This window comes from Saccopteryx bilineata, chromosome 9 (assembly GCF_036850765.1).
Source record: "Saccopteryx bilineata isolate mSacBil1 chromosome 9, mSacBil1_pri_phased_curated, whole genome shotgun sequence".
Lineage (NCBI taxonomy): Eukaryota > Metazoa > Chordata > Mammalia > Chiroptera > Emballonuridae > Saccopteryx > Saccopteryx bilineata.
The window spans coordinates 23347050-23359367 of record NC_089498.1 but is presented as its reverse complement, the minus strand read 5'-3'; the positions used below and the strand labels follow the sequence as shown (position 1 = coordinate 23359367).

The following is a 12318-nucleotide window of genomic DNA, read 5'->3' as shown; positions in this document are numbered from 1 at the left end:
TGCTTCTCTCCTCATGTCTGAGCCTTTGTCTACACTATAGGACTGTAGAGGAAGCACATTTATGTCTCCTTTGTGATACCACACCCTACCAATTTACTTGGAAGAAATCTTTAATGGAAAAAGAATTGTCTGATTAAGGGAACTTGAAGAATTATTCTTGGAAATTCCCAAGGAACTAAGAATCACTAGCTAGAAAGTCAGTTTCATAATCATGTAATTGCTACAGTTGACTTTTCTAAACTTTCCCCACATTGACTCTTGAAACTGTAGATTTCTTACCCTTATTTTACCTGACCGTTTGTGAAATAAACACTCTTCGAATATAGGGTGTATATATTACGAAAGGGAACCCTGTAAAGACATAGATAGTTCTTCCAAACCCCTGCTCAGACTACTTCCCTGAAGCTACCAGTTTTTCTTAGATAAAGCCAGTTATAACCTCCTAGCTACAATTCCTTGTACTATTACCTGTAATACTAGTTTTCAAGATGCCTAAAGGAAAGGAATACTGTTGAAGACTAAAGGCTCATTAATATAAATGTTCTTCCTAGATTTCTGGTGATACCAAATCCTAGTACTATTCTATCTGTAGTTTCATCTAAATGCAAGCACTTTACAGTGTAGGCCTCTATTCTCCCTTCCTTAGCACCAATGAGGTGAGAAATAAAAGTATATAAAAACTCCACATTTCTTTTTGTGTGTGTGTGACAGAGACAGAGATACAGAGAGAGGGACAGATAGGGACAGACAGGAAGGGAGATGAGAAGCATCAATTCTTCATTGCAGCTCCTTAGTTGTTCATTGATTTCTTTCTCATATATATCTTGACCAGGGGCTACAGCAGAGCGAGTGACCCCCTGCTTAAGCCAGCAATGTTGGTCTCAAGCCAGAGACCTTGGGTTTTAAGCCAGTGACCTTTGGGCTCAAGCCAGCGACTATGGAGTCATGTCTATGATCCTACGCTCAAGCCAGTGACCCTGCACTCAAGCTGGTGTGACCTTGGGGCCTCAAACCTGGCTCCTCTGCATCCCAGTCTGACGCTCCATCCACTGCGTCACTGCCTGGTCAGGCAAAATTCCGTATTTCTTGGAATAATTAACAACATGCTTGGTCAGGATGCCTCAAAGATTCACAGAGGCACTTTCATTCCTCTCCCAGAACTTAAATTTGATTTAAAAGACAACGTTCTTAAGAGATTTGAGTCTCATTCAATATGCTTATTTTTACCTGACCCAGAAAGCCCCTAAAAAGACTTAAAAAAACTAGGAGCAAAAGATCATAAGGCTTCAAAGGAAAAGTTTCAATCTTGACAAAAGTTTCCTATAAGTAACTGTCCAATGGACTGTGTTTCTTTGTGAGAGGAGGTCAAACTACTTGGAAACATAATGAGACTTTGTGTTGAAATCATGAGGACTCTAGTTCTAACTTTGAGATTTGAAAATATCATAAAATGATTTTGAAAGGGTATCACAAAATTGTCTCTAATACTGGCTGCTAGAGTGCAAAGTCTAGAAGCACAGAAAAGTAGCTCGAATTAACTGACTCAAGTGGTTTTTAAAACCAAACAGCCTTAGACTTCCTGTTGTCTGGAGAAAAAGGTATGTCTGTGAACAGTTCCTGCCACACTAGAGAAGACTAAGGAATCCACACCCAAACTGAAAGAAAAGGCAACCCGGGCTTTGAAGGTGGATTTAGGATAAATTTTCTAATCTCAGACTTGGGGAATCGTGGGCCATGGCTCTGCAGTGTGTTTCAGCCTCTTGTCTAGCTGCTGTCTCATCAAATGGTTCACTCAGATATTATACAAGAAAAGAAAAATAGGCTGTCTCTAATTTTCACCGAAGCTAGTTACCAATACTTCTGGCTGGACCGAGTATGAGAAACAGCTGTTGGCTTATTATTAGTAAAACATTTACATTAACCTCGAAGAGCTGAGCAACAGAGCAGATTCCGGACGGAAAATCAGTGCGAAATTGCTTGCAGTAACCGATTTGAGGTGCTTATGTGTACTCTTCCTCCAGGGCAATATGATGTAAGGCACATCTCCCAAACGTCCTTGTCCTGGGCTTTGTGTTTAAACGCCTATGGAAGGATGTGCTGCTGTCACGCATCGGTTACCCAGACCTCTCTGCAGACTCAGCTTGAACTGTTTGGAGAACATCTGTCACAGTCACCCTTGAGAAAGATGCTTTTCTTAGATTGCCACCCGATGATTCTCAAGTTGTAGGTCACTTTTATTTTCCTTCAAAAGAGTCTATCACTCAAACATGCCCTACATATATATGTAAAAATTTCTCCAGCCATTTTCATATTCTATAGTAACAAACAGATATTCAACTTCATTTATATAGATTTTCCTACAATATGTATGTTACCCAGTATAATGTAGATAGCGGGGGTCACTGTATAAATAAATATGTTCCAGGTAAATAAAACCATCACAACTCCCAAATGGTAAAGCAACTGAAAAAGGCATTATTAATTTTTCAAAAGAACGATTTTTTTCCCCAAGTAGAAGCAAAAAAACCTGAAAGTCAATATGGGAGGCAACAAAGGAAAAATGGGAAGAATTGTGGAGCGTGGATTAGAGTAGGGGTTTTCAACTTTAAAAAAAATTATCATCTCCTAAAAAGAACCACTGTGGTAAATTAATTTTAAATAGAATAAAATCAATTATATTTAAATTAATATGATTTAAAACCTATAATTTCTCCCTAATAAGAAAAATTAAATACTAAGGAATAAGGAATAATAAATACTAAGGAAACAGTTCTGCTGGGTAGGGTTGAACTCTGAAGGACCAGAAACCATTGTTATCTTTAAGTTTGTTTTTGTTTCAATCTCCAAGAACCTATTTGTCCCTCTTTGGGGGCAATATCACTTGTGCTGACAGAACATGATTTAAATATACCTCAAATGAAATACTAATTCTGCCCCTGCTGTGTGACTTTCAGACCCTGTCTGACTTGTCAGTGCTCGGTCCTTCCGTCTCTAAAATGGGGATCTTAAATAGCGCCTCCCTACAGGATGCCCACCGCACGTTTAAAGGTCGCACTGCATGTAATGCATTTCATAGTGACTGGAATATACAGAAAGAACCAATAAATGAGAACTTCTGCTGCTATCGTTGTTATCATTTTTATTATTGGGGAAGCTTAGATGGGAGAAAGGAACTCAGAGAAGTAACTGAGTGAAAAAAGACAACATAAAAATATAGAGGATGTATTCGGGGCAACACTAGAATCTATGTAAACACAATAAATTAAAATCAATAATAAAAAAAAATACATTAGAAAAGTCTTCCATCTGGAGTGGTAAGGCACCTGAATCAAACCAGCAGGGAGTTCAGTTTGCACCCGAGAGCGTCTCAGTGCACAGGTTTCTGTGTAGCCAGGGTCTGCACATGCACAGCATGTTCATAATGCTCAGAGAGTGGAATGCAGCAGCATAAGGCCTTCTGGCGTCCCACCGCTGGAAACGGGGGGAGGGGGGCAGCCATAGCCTGACAGCTGTTAGTGCCCAGAACGCAATTACAGCTTCCACACAGGAACCGGGCAGTGGCACTGAAATGGCCTGCTGCAGAAGAACAATTCTACATCCTCTTAGCTTTTACCCATTAAAACATGGTGAGAAAGATTCTTTGTAAACCTTCCTCCTCCCATGTAGAGAAACGTAATTCTTCTCCGTTTCTCATGGAAAATGGAAAAATACTCACCGAAGGAAACATCCCCGAAGTGCAGAGCAGGAACGTTAAAGTGGAAGGTGGGCCCGATGACGCAGCCTCTGGAAGGAGCACAGGGCGGGGGAGGGAGGGCGGCTGGTGAATGCGGGGTAACAGTCGGCAGCCGGGGGAGGGTCTGCACGGAAATCTACCGTTTGGAGTTAAATTAATGACAGGATCTAGGACTTCAACTGAGGGATGATGGCCTATCACAGTAGTTAATTCAGACAAGAAAGAAAAAAACATGTCCCATCATATAAGAAACATCAAAGTCTATCAGTGACACGAGTGTTCCTTGTCCCACACTTTTATAATACTGTTCTAAGTCAGTTCCTACCACCAACTGCTGTGATCTTGGCCAGTCAATTTACCACTAGAGACTTCAGTTTCTTTTTCTCTGGTATAAAAGAGACGACTGGAATAGGGGACTTTTTAGAACTCCTTACTCTAAAAGTTGGTCTATTTGTCTCTCAGCTCAAGGCCTCATGATCTTGGGGTGATGCTCCAGTTTAAAATAAATGTAGGCATACCTTGGAGATATTGCAAGTTTGGTTCCAGACCACCATAATAAAGCAAGTCTCACAAATAGAGCTAGATGTACTCTCTTTGCTGGTGGAAGGTCTTGTTTTCAATTTGTAAAAATAAAACACAACGTCTATGAAGCGCAATCAAGCCAAGTGCAATAAAATGAGGTATTACTGTAATAGATTCTACAGCTTCTAGTTGTGCCAGGCATTTAAATGTTATAGACACACAGATACCAGCAAACACGCTAAGCATCGATCTCCTTATTCGTCCAGCTCCAGAGATTGGTGCCATCGGTGTGTGACACCATGCTGAATGCATTGGTGCCCTAGTAACACTTCTGGCTGCTACAGATCTGACCCTAATGTGGCGAGAGGGTGCGGCAAGTGTGGGAGGAGCCATGACAACCAACATCCAAAGCAGCAAGTTTCAGTTCTAAAAGCCTTTCTCAGGACCAACATTTCATGCTAATGACCCAAGTACTTTCAAAAGGAATGGCTGGTCCTCCGCAAAGAGTTAGGTACTATTAAAAGTAGCTTGAATTAACTGACTCAAGTGGTTTTTAAAACCAAACAGCCTTAGACTTCCTGTTGTCAGGAGAAAAAAGGTATGTCTGTTAACAGTTCCTGCCACACTAGAGAAGAATAAGGAATCCACACCCAAACTGAAAGAAAAGGCAACCCGGGCTTTGAAGGTGGACTTAGGAGGATAAGTTTTCTAATCTCAGACTTGGGGAATCATGGGCCATGGCTCTGCAGTGTGTTTCAGCCTCTTGTCTAGCTGCTGTCTCATCAAATGGTTCACTCAGATATTATACAAGAAAAGAAAAATAGGCTGTCTCTAATTTTCACCGAAGCTAGTTACCAATACTTCTGGCTGGACCGAGTATGAGAAACAGCTGTTGGCTTATTATTAGTATAACATTTACATTAACTAATTGTCAAACTAGCTGACAGGTTAGATATTTGATTTGTAAAAGAAGGGGTTTTTTTGGAGGGGGGGTCAATATAACAGATCAAAAGTATCTGAAAGGCACAAAAGGCTAAAGAAAGTAAGAAAAAAAGATCCACACAAAGCAGTCATTTAATCAGTGAAATAGAAAGAACCAGAGTTAAATCACATTTGTTCATAGGCACATATTACTAAGGGAATTGTGGCTGAATACCATCTGGACTTAGATATGGTCACATTCATTTTAACAGGGACTCTGAATAGTAGGACAGTCTCTGCCAAGACAGTGCCCTCCGTCAATGCAGTGGTCTATTAAAATGATAAAAGATTAAAGGTGAGAATGATCAAATCATTATGACATGTTCAGTGAAATATTTTGAAGGCAAAATATATCTGTGCTACGGTTAAAACTTCATAAAATTACGTTTGTAAAAATTTACAGGGAGAAAACTGCACATGGGTAAGTTTTTTTTAAAATAAAATTTTTTAAATTAATTTTAATGGGGTGACATCAATAAATCAGGGTACATATATTCAAAGAAAACATGTCCAGGTTATCTTGTCATTCAATTATGTTGCATACCCATCACCCAAAGTCAGATTGTCCTCCGTCACCTTCTATCTAGTTTTCTTTGTGCCCCTCCCCCTCCTCCTCCCCCTCTCCCTCCTTCCCTCCCCCAGCCCCCTGTAACCACCACACTCTTGTCCATGTCTCTTAGTCTCGTTTTTATGTCCCACCAATGTATGGAATCCTGCAGTTCTTGTTTTTTTCTGATTTACTTATTTCACTTCGTATAATGTTAACAAGATCCCACCATTTTGTTGTAAATGATCCGATGTCATCATTTCTTATGGCTGAATAGTATACCATGGTGTATATGTGCCACATCTTCTTTATCCAGTCTCCTATTTTTTTTTTTTACAGTGATTAAAGCCTTTAAGCAAACTCTTGGCCAATACAGCAAGAATCCATAAAAGAGTAGTGTCCTTAACATGTTCACCAAGTCCAAGTTGGCACCAACACCATTCCAAATCCCTGCGAATGCAATCCAACCCCAGTTCAGTCTGTTAGGAGCTGTCACAAGGAGCAGGAGTCCAGATGGGTAAGTTTTTAAAAAATTACATTAGTTTTACAGTGTTGCTTATCCAAGGCACTTAAAATACTGGGTCATGTAGTTGAAGAGTAAATAGAAACAGCAAAAGTATAATTGGTCTGCTCTTTCAAGGCATACTAGGCCAAAATTATATATGAGGAAAGAGGATGCCTGATGATAAAAGAATGAAAAACAAAATCCAGAATCCACAGTATTAACTTTATAGAGATTTCTTGGGCCACAGGACCCGAAGCAGTATTCCTGGTAAAGTCAGTATTAATGGGCAGAGCTGGGGAGGTACAATATATTATGCATGTATTGCAATCTTTATCATTATTATTCAGGACACCAGGTAGTTACCCAGTTTTCAAAATTATTGTTCATGGTTTGAAGGGCTAGAATACTTTCAGACACAGGCAACTTAGACAAGAATGTTTCTCTCAGCAATTTGTGATTAGTTTTCGGCTGAATATAAACATGCTTTCTATAGTCAGGTTGTCCTTCCCTTTGAGAGAAAGCAAGAATAAACACCTAACATAAGGAAGTGGCATGGGGGTTTGGGCAAATGGGAGAGGATAACACAAGAGACTTAACCTTCACGGAGGTTAACACCTGGAGTATTAACCGGTTCAAGTTCACTGTGAGTAGGTTCCTGGGAGATTCTTAAATCCTATTATTCATAGTGGAAAACACAAAAACATCTTAACCTAGTCAGACACTGCTATTGACATGCATTGCTAGTTTGGGATCTTCTGGAGAAGAGACCAGATTTTTAAAAAGTTCACCCAGGAAATGACAGAACTATTATTCAATATTAGAGGCTTCTAGAATAGTTTTTTTTTTTTTAAGTTTCATTGAAATATAATTCAGCCCTGGCTGGTTGGCTCAGTAGCAGAGCTTTAGCCCAGTGTATAGAAGTCCCGGGTTCGATTCCCAGTCAGCACACACAGAAGAAGCAACCATCTGCTTCTCCACCTCGCCCTTTCTCTCTCTCTCTCTCTCTCTCTCTCTCTCCTTCCCCTGCAGCCATGGCTTGAATGGTTCAAACAAGTCAGTCCCAGGTACTGAGGATGGCTCCATGGGCTCATTTTAGGTGCTAAAAATAGCTCAATTGCTGAGCAACAGAGCAGTGGCCCAAGATGGGCAGAGCATCACCCAGTAGGGGGCTTGTTGGGTGGATCCCCATCAGGACACTTGCAGGAGCCTGTCTCTCTGCCTTCCCACCTCTCATTTAATTAAAAAAAAATATATATATATATACACACACACACACTTCATGTGCCATACAATTCACTCATTTAAATTGTATAAATCAATGCTTCTTATATATATACTTAGGTAAAAGTGCAATCATTACCACAGTCAGTTTTAGAACATCTTCATCACCTCAAAAAAGAAGTCCCATGCCCTTTAGCTATATCACCCTTTAACCCTAGCCCCCAGGCCTAGGTAACCACTAATCTGCTCTGCTTCCTATTTATATAGATTTTCTTCTCCTGGACATCTCATATAAATGAAATTATATAATATGTGGTCTTTTGTGACTGGCTTCTTTCATTTGTCATAGTATTTTCAAAGTTCATCCATTGTACTATATTGTAGAGTGTACATTCTTCGTTCTTTTCTCATTCTTTTTTATGGTCTTACTAATATCACATTGTGTTGGTATACTACATTTTTAAAGATTCATTCATCAGTTGAAAGACATTTGGATTATTTCTACCTTTTGGCTTCTATGAATAATGTTGTTATAAACATTCATGAGCAAGTTTTTGTGTGGACATGTTTCATTTTTCTTGGATCTGTATTTAGGAATGAAATTGCTGGGTTGTTTGGTAACTCAATATTTACTTATTTGAAGAGCTGTCAAAATGTTTCCCAAAGTGACTGCAATATTTTACACTCCCACCATCAGGGTATGAGAGTTCTGACGTTACTATAGTCTCACCAATAGTCGCTATTTTCCATTTTTTAAATTATAGCCATCCAAGTGTGAAATGGTGTCTCGTGGTTTTGATTTGAATCTCCCTGATGATGAATGATGTTGAGTCTTTTCATGTGTTATTGTCCATCTGTATATACCTTCTTCAGAGAAATGTCTGCTCAAATGCTTTGTCCACTTTTTTAATTGAGTTATCTTTTTATTGTTTTGTTTACAATTTACAGTTGAGTTATAAGTGTTCTTTATATATATTAGATACAAGTTCCTCTTCAGATACATGATTTGCAAATACTTTCTCCTATTCTGTAGGTTGTTATTTCATTTTCTTGATAATGACCTTAGAAGCACAAAATTTTTAAAATTTTGATGAAGTCTAGTTTATTTATTTATTTTTAATTGCTTGTACTTGGGTGTCATATTTAAGACACTCTGCCTAAACCATGGTCATGTATATCTATATCTACATTTTTTTAACAGTTCTATAGTTTTAGTAATTGCAATTAGGTTTTTGATCCATTTTATGTTTGCATATGATGTGAGGTAGAAGTTCAACCTCATTCTACTTTTTAAAAATATTTTATTTATTCATTTTAGAGAGGGGGGAGAGAGAGAGAAAGGGAAAGAGAGAGAAAGAAAGGAGGAGCAGGAAGCATCAACTCCCATATGTGCCTTGACCAGGCAAGTCCGGGGCCTCAAACCAGCAACCTCAGTGTTCCAGGTTGATGCTTTATCCACTGCACCACCACAGGTCAGGCCAACTTCATTCTTTTGTGTGTGGACATCCAATTGCTCCAGCACCATTTGTTGAAGAAAAAAAAAACAAAACTAGTGTTTCTTGCATTGAATTTTCTTGACACACTAGCTAAAAATAAACTGACCATAAATGTAAAAATTTATTTTTTGGATTCTCATTTCTATGCCATTGATATATAAGTGTCTATCTTTCTGCCACTACAACAAAGTATTGATAACTGTATCTATGTAGAAAGTTTTGAAATGGAAACAGTCCTCCAACTTTCTTTTTTTCCAAAATTGTTTTAGCTATTCTAGGGTTCTTGTATTTCCATATGAATTTTAGGATCAGCTTGCTGACCATTGCCAAAAGCGCAGCTGGGATTTTGATAGGGATCATGTTGAATCTATATACATCATTTTTGGAAATATTGCCACCTTAAGTTTTCCAACCCATAAACACAGATGTCTTTTCATTTATTTAGATCTTTTAAATTCCTTTCAATAATGTTTTGTAGTTTTCAATGTACAAATCTTGCACTTTTTTGTTGAATTTATTTCCAACTATATTAATCTTTTTGAAACTACTATAAATGGAATTTTCTTAACTTCATCTCTGAGTTTTTATTATTATTGTCTAGAAATAAAATCTATTTTTGTTTATTGATCCTATATCTTGCAATTTTTTGTGTGTGTGTGACAGAGACAGAGAGAGACAGGGAGAGGGACAGATAGGGACAGACAGAAAGGGAGAAAGATGAGAAGCATCAATTCTTTTTTGCGGCTACTTAGTCTCTTTAGTTGTTCATTGATTGCTTTCTCATACGTGCCTTGACCAGGAGGCTACAGCAGAGTGAGTGACCCCTTGCTCAAGCGAGCAACCTTGGGCTCAAGCCATGACCTTTGGGCTCAAGCCAGCGACCATGAGGTCATGTCTATGATCCAATGCTCAAGCCAGCAACCCCACACTCAAGGTGGTGAGCCCACGCTCAAGCCAGATGAACCCATGCTCAAGCCAGGCGACCTTAGGGTTTTGAACCTGGATCCTCCACATCCCAGTCCTACACTCTATCCACTGCGCCACTGCCTGGTCAGGCATCTTGCAATTCTTCTGAACTCATTAGCTCTTCAGTTTGTGTGTATGTGTGTGTGTGTGTGTGTGTGTGTGTGTATTTCTCAGAATTTTCTATGTACGGCATCATGTCATCTGCAAAGACAGTTTTACTATATGCTTTTTCTTTTTCTTTTTTCTTGCCTAACTGCCTTAGATAGACTCTTAGAGCCTCTAGTACAATGTTGAATAGAAGTGGTAATGGAAGACATCCCTGTCTGTCCCTGACCTCAGTGAGAAAGCAGCCTGTCTTTCTCACAAGATAATATTAGATGTGAGTTTTTCATAGATAGTCTTTATCATGTTAAGGGAGTTCCTCTCCATTCTTAGTTTGTTGAGATTAGATTATATATATATTTTTTTAAATCATTAAAATGGTGTTTAATTCTGGTGAATGCTTTTTCTGTTTATTGAGATGGGCATGTGGTTTTGGTCAATTAATCTATTACTATGTTGTATAATATTGATTTTCCTATGTTGAGCCATATTTGCATTTTTGGGATAAATTCTACTTGGTCACTGTGTATATTGCTGGTTTGCTTTGCTTTTTTTGTTTGTTCGTATTTACTGATTTTAGAGAGAAAGGGAAGGAAGAAAGGAGTGAGGAAAGAGAAACACTGATTTGTTGTTCCATTTATTTATGGATTCTTGGTTGACTCCATTATGTGCCCTGACCTGGGATAGAACCTGTGTCCTTGGCAAATTTGGGATGATGCTCTATCCAACTGAGCTATCTGGCCAGGGCCATTGCTGGTTTGATTTGGTTTGCTAGTATTTGGTCAAGAATTTTTGTGTCTATGTAAAATTATTGGTCTTCAGTTTCTTTTCTTGTGATGTTTTTATCTGGTTTGTTAGCAGGGTAATACTGGTCTCATAAAATGAGTTAGAAAGTGTTTATATCTCTTCTATTTTGGGGGGAGGTGATATTTTTGTGGAGAAGTGATTTTAATTTTTCATTAAACATTCAGTAGAAACCTCCAGTGAAGCCATCTGTTCCTGTAATGTGTGTGTGTGTGTGTGTGTGTGTGTGTGTGTGTGTGTTGGGGAGGGGTCGGGGTGGTGGTAGCTCTATTTCAATCTCTCTAAACTGTTATAAGTTTACTCATATTTTCTGTTTCTTTTGAGTTAGTTTTGATAGTTTTATCTTTCTAGGAATATGTCCATTATATCTACATTATCTAATTTGTTTGCATAAAATTGTTCATCACATTCCCTAATAATCCTTTTTTTTCTGTAAGGTTGGTATTAATGCCCCTCTTTAAATCCTGATTTTAGTACTTTGAGGCTTTTCTCCATTTTTTTTCACTAAAGTTTGTCATTTTGTTGATCTTCTCAAAGAACCAATATCTAGTTTCATTAATTTTCTATTGTTTTGCTTTTTATTTTATTAATTTCCACTCTTATCTTTATTATTTCCTTCCTTGTACTTGTTTTGAATTTATTTGGCTCTTCTTTTTCAAGTTTTTAAGGTAGAAATGTAAATTATTGCTTTGAGGTCTTTCTCCCTTAAATATAAGCACTTATTGCTATCAACTTCTGGTAAAGAGTACTTTCACTCATCTCCAAAGTTTTAACTTCTTCCGTTTTGTTTATATTTATCTTAAAGTACTTTAAAATTTCTATTGTAATTTCTTCTTTGACCCATTGGTAATTTAGGAGTATGTTTAATTTTCAATATTTGTGAATTCCCTAAATTTCCCTCTATTTTTAAGTTTTAATTTTATTTCTTTTGTGGTCGAAGAACACATTCTGTGTGATTCAAATAACTTGAAATGTATTGAGACTTGTTTGATGGCTTAAAATATTGTCATTCCAAGTGCACTTGTTGGATGGAGTGTTCTGTAGGTGTCTGTTAGGTTTAGTTGGCTTACAGTGTTGTTCAACTCTCTTATTTCCTTTATGATCTTCTGCCTGGTTGTCCTATCAGTAGGGTGTTGACATCTCCAACTATTTTTATTGAATTACCCATTTCTCTCTTTAGTTCTGGCAGCTTAAGCTTCATTTATCTGTTAGGTACACATAGCCTATTTCCCCATGTATAAGATACTCCCATGTATAAGACGTATCTTAATTTTGGGGCCTGAAATTTGAAAAGAAAATGAATTACATAAAGTTATTGAACTCAAGTTTTAGTCATCATAAAATTCATACAACTCCTCATCACTGTCAAAACTCCCATCTATTAGCTTATCCCCATCTGTGTCTGATGACGAATCACTATCTTCATATATTGCCAGGTCCT

At 38.0% G+C, this 12318-nt stretch overlaps 1 protein-coding gene across 2 annotated transcripts in view; it reads right to left on the bottom strand.

Moving 5' to 3' along the window:
- The window catches only part of HYDIN (HYDIN axonemal central pair apparatus protein), a 365754-nt gene that overhangs the window by 201770 nt on the left and 151666 nt on the right, over positions 1-12318 (bottom strand). For both annotated transcript variants that reach the window (XM_066243172.1, XM_066243173.1), the window contains exon 13: positions 3716-3783. In XM_066243172.1, the coding sequence (XP_066099269.1) occupies positions 3716-3783 (68 nt within the window). The remainder of the gene's footprint in view (positions 1-3715; positions 3784-12318) is intronic.